Raw genomic sequence first — 381 nt, forward strand, 5'->3', positions numbered from 1 at the left:
GGCTGGCTCGCCCTGCCCATCGGGCTCCGGCTCGGACACGGAGAACACGCGGCCCCAGGAGAACACGTTCCCCAAGGGCGAGCCGGACCTGAAGAAGGAGAGCGAGGAGGACAAGTTCCCCGTGTGCATCCGCGAGGCCGTCAGCCAGGTGCTCAAGGGCTACGACTGGACGCTGGTGCCCATGCCCGTGCGCGTCAACGGCTCCAGCAAGAACAAGCCGCACGTCAAGCGGCCCATGAACGCCTTCATGGTGTGGGCGCAGGCGGCGCGCAGGAAGCTGGCGGACCAGTATCCGCACCTGCACAACGCCGAGCTCAGCAAGACGCTGGGCAAGCTCTGGAGGTAGGACCCAGAGGGGCGCCGCGCAGGGTGGGCTGGCCC

General features: G+C 68.5%; 1 protein-coding gene across 1 annotated transcript in view; it reads left to right on the top strand.

The window, feature by feature from the left end:
* Positions 1–4: 4 nt before the first annotated feature.
* Positions 5–381, top strand: part of Sox9 (SRY-box transcription factor 9) — a gene marked incomplete at its 5' end in the record, with an annotated part of 9,063 nt that continues 8,686 nt past the window's right edge. Inside the window, one exon of the mRNA XM_033767415.1 lies at positions 5–342. Coding sequence (XP_033623306.1) covers positions 5–342 — 338 coding nt within the window. The remainder of the gene's footprint in view (positions 343–381) is intronic.

This window comes from Fukomys damarensis, unplaced genomic scaffold, assembly GCF_012274545.1.
Source record: "Fukomys damarensis isolate Sample0158 unplaced genomic scaffold, DMR_v1.0_HiC HiC_scaffold_23, whole genome shotgun sequence".
Classification (NCBI taxonomy): Eukaryota; Metazoa; Chordata; class Mammalia; order Rodentia; family Bathyergidae; genus Fukomys; species Fukomys damarensis.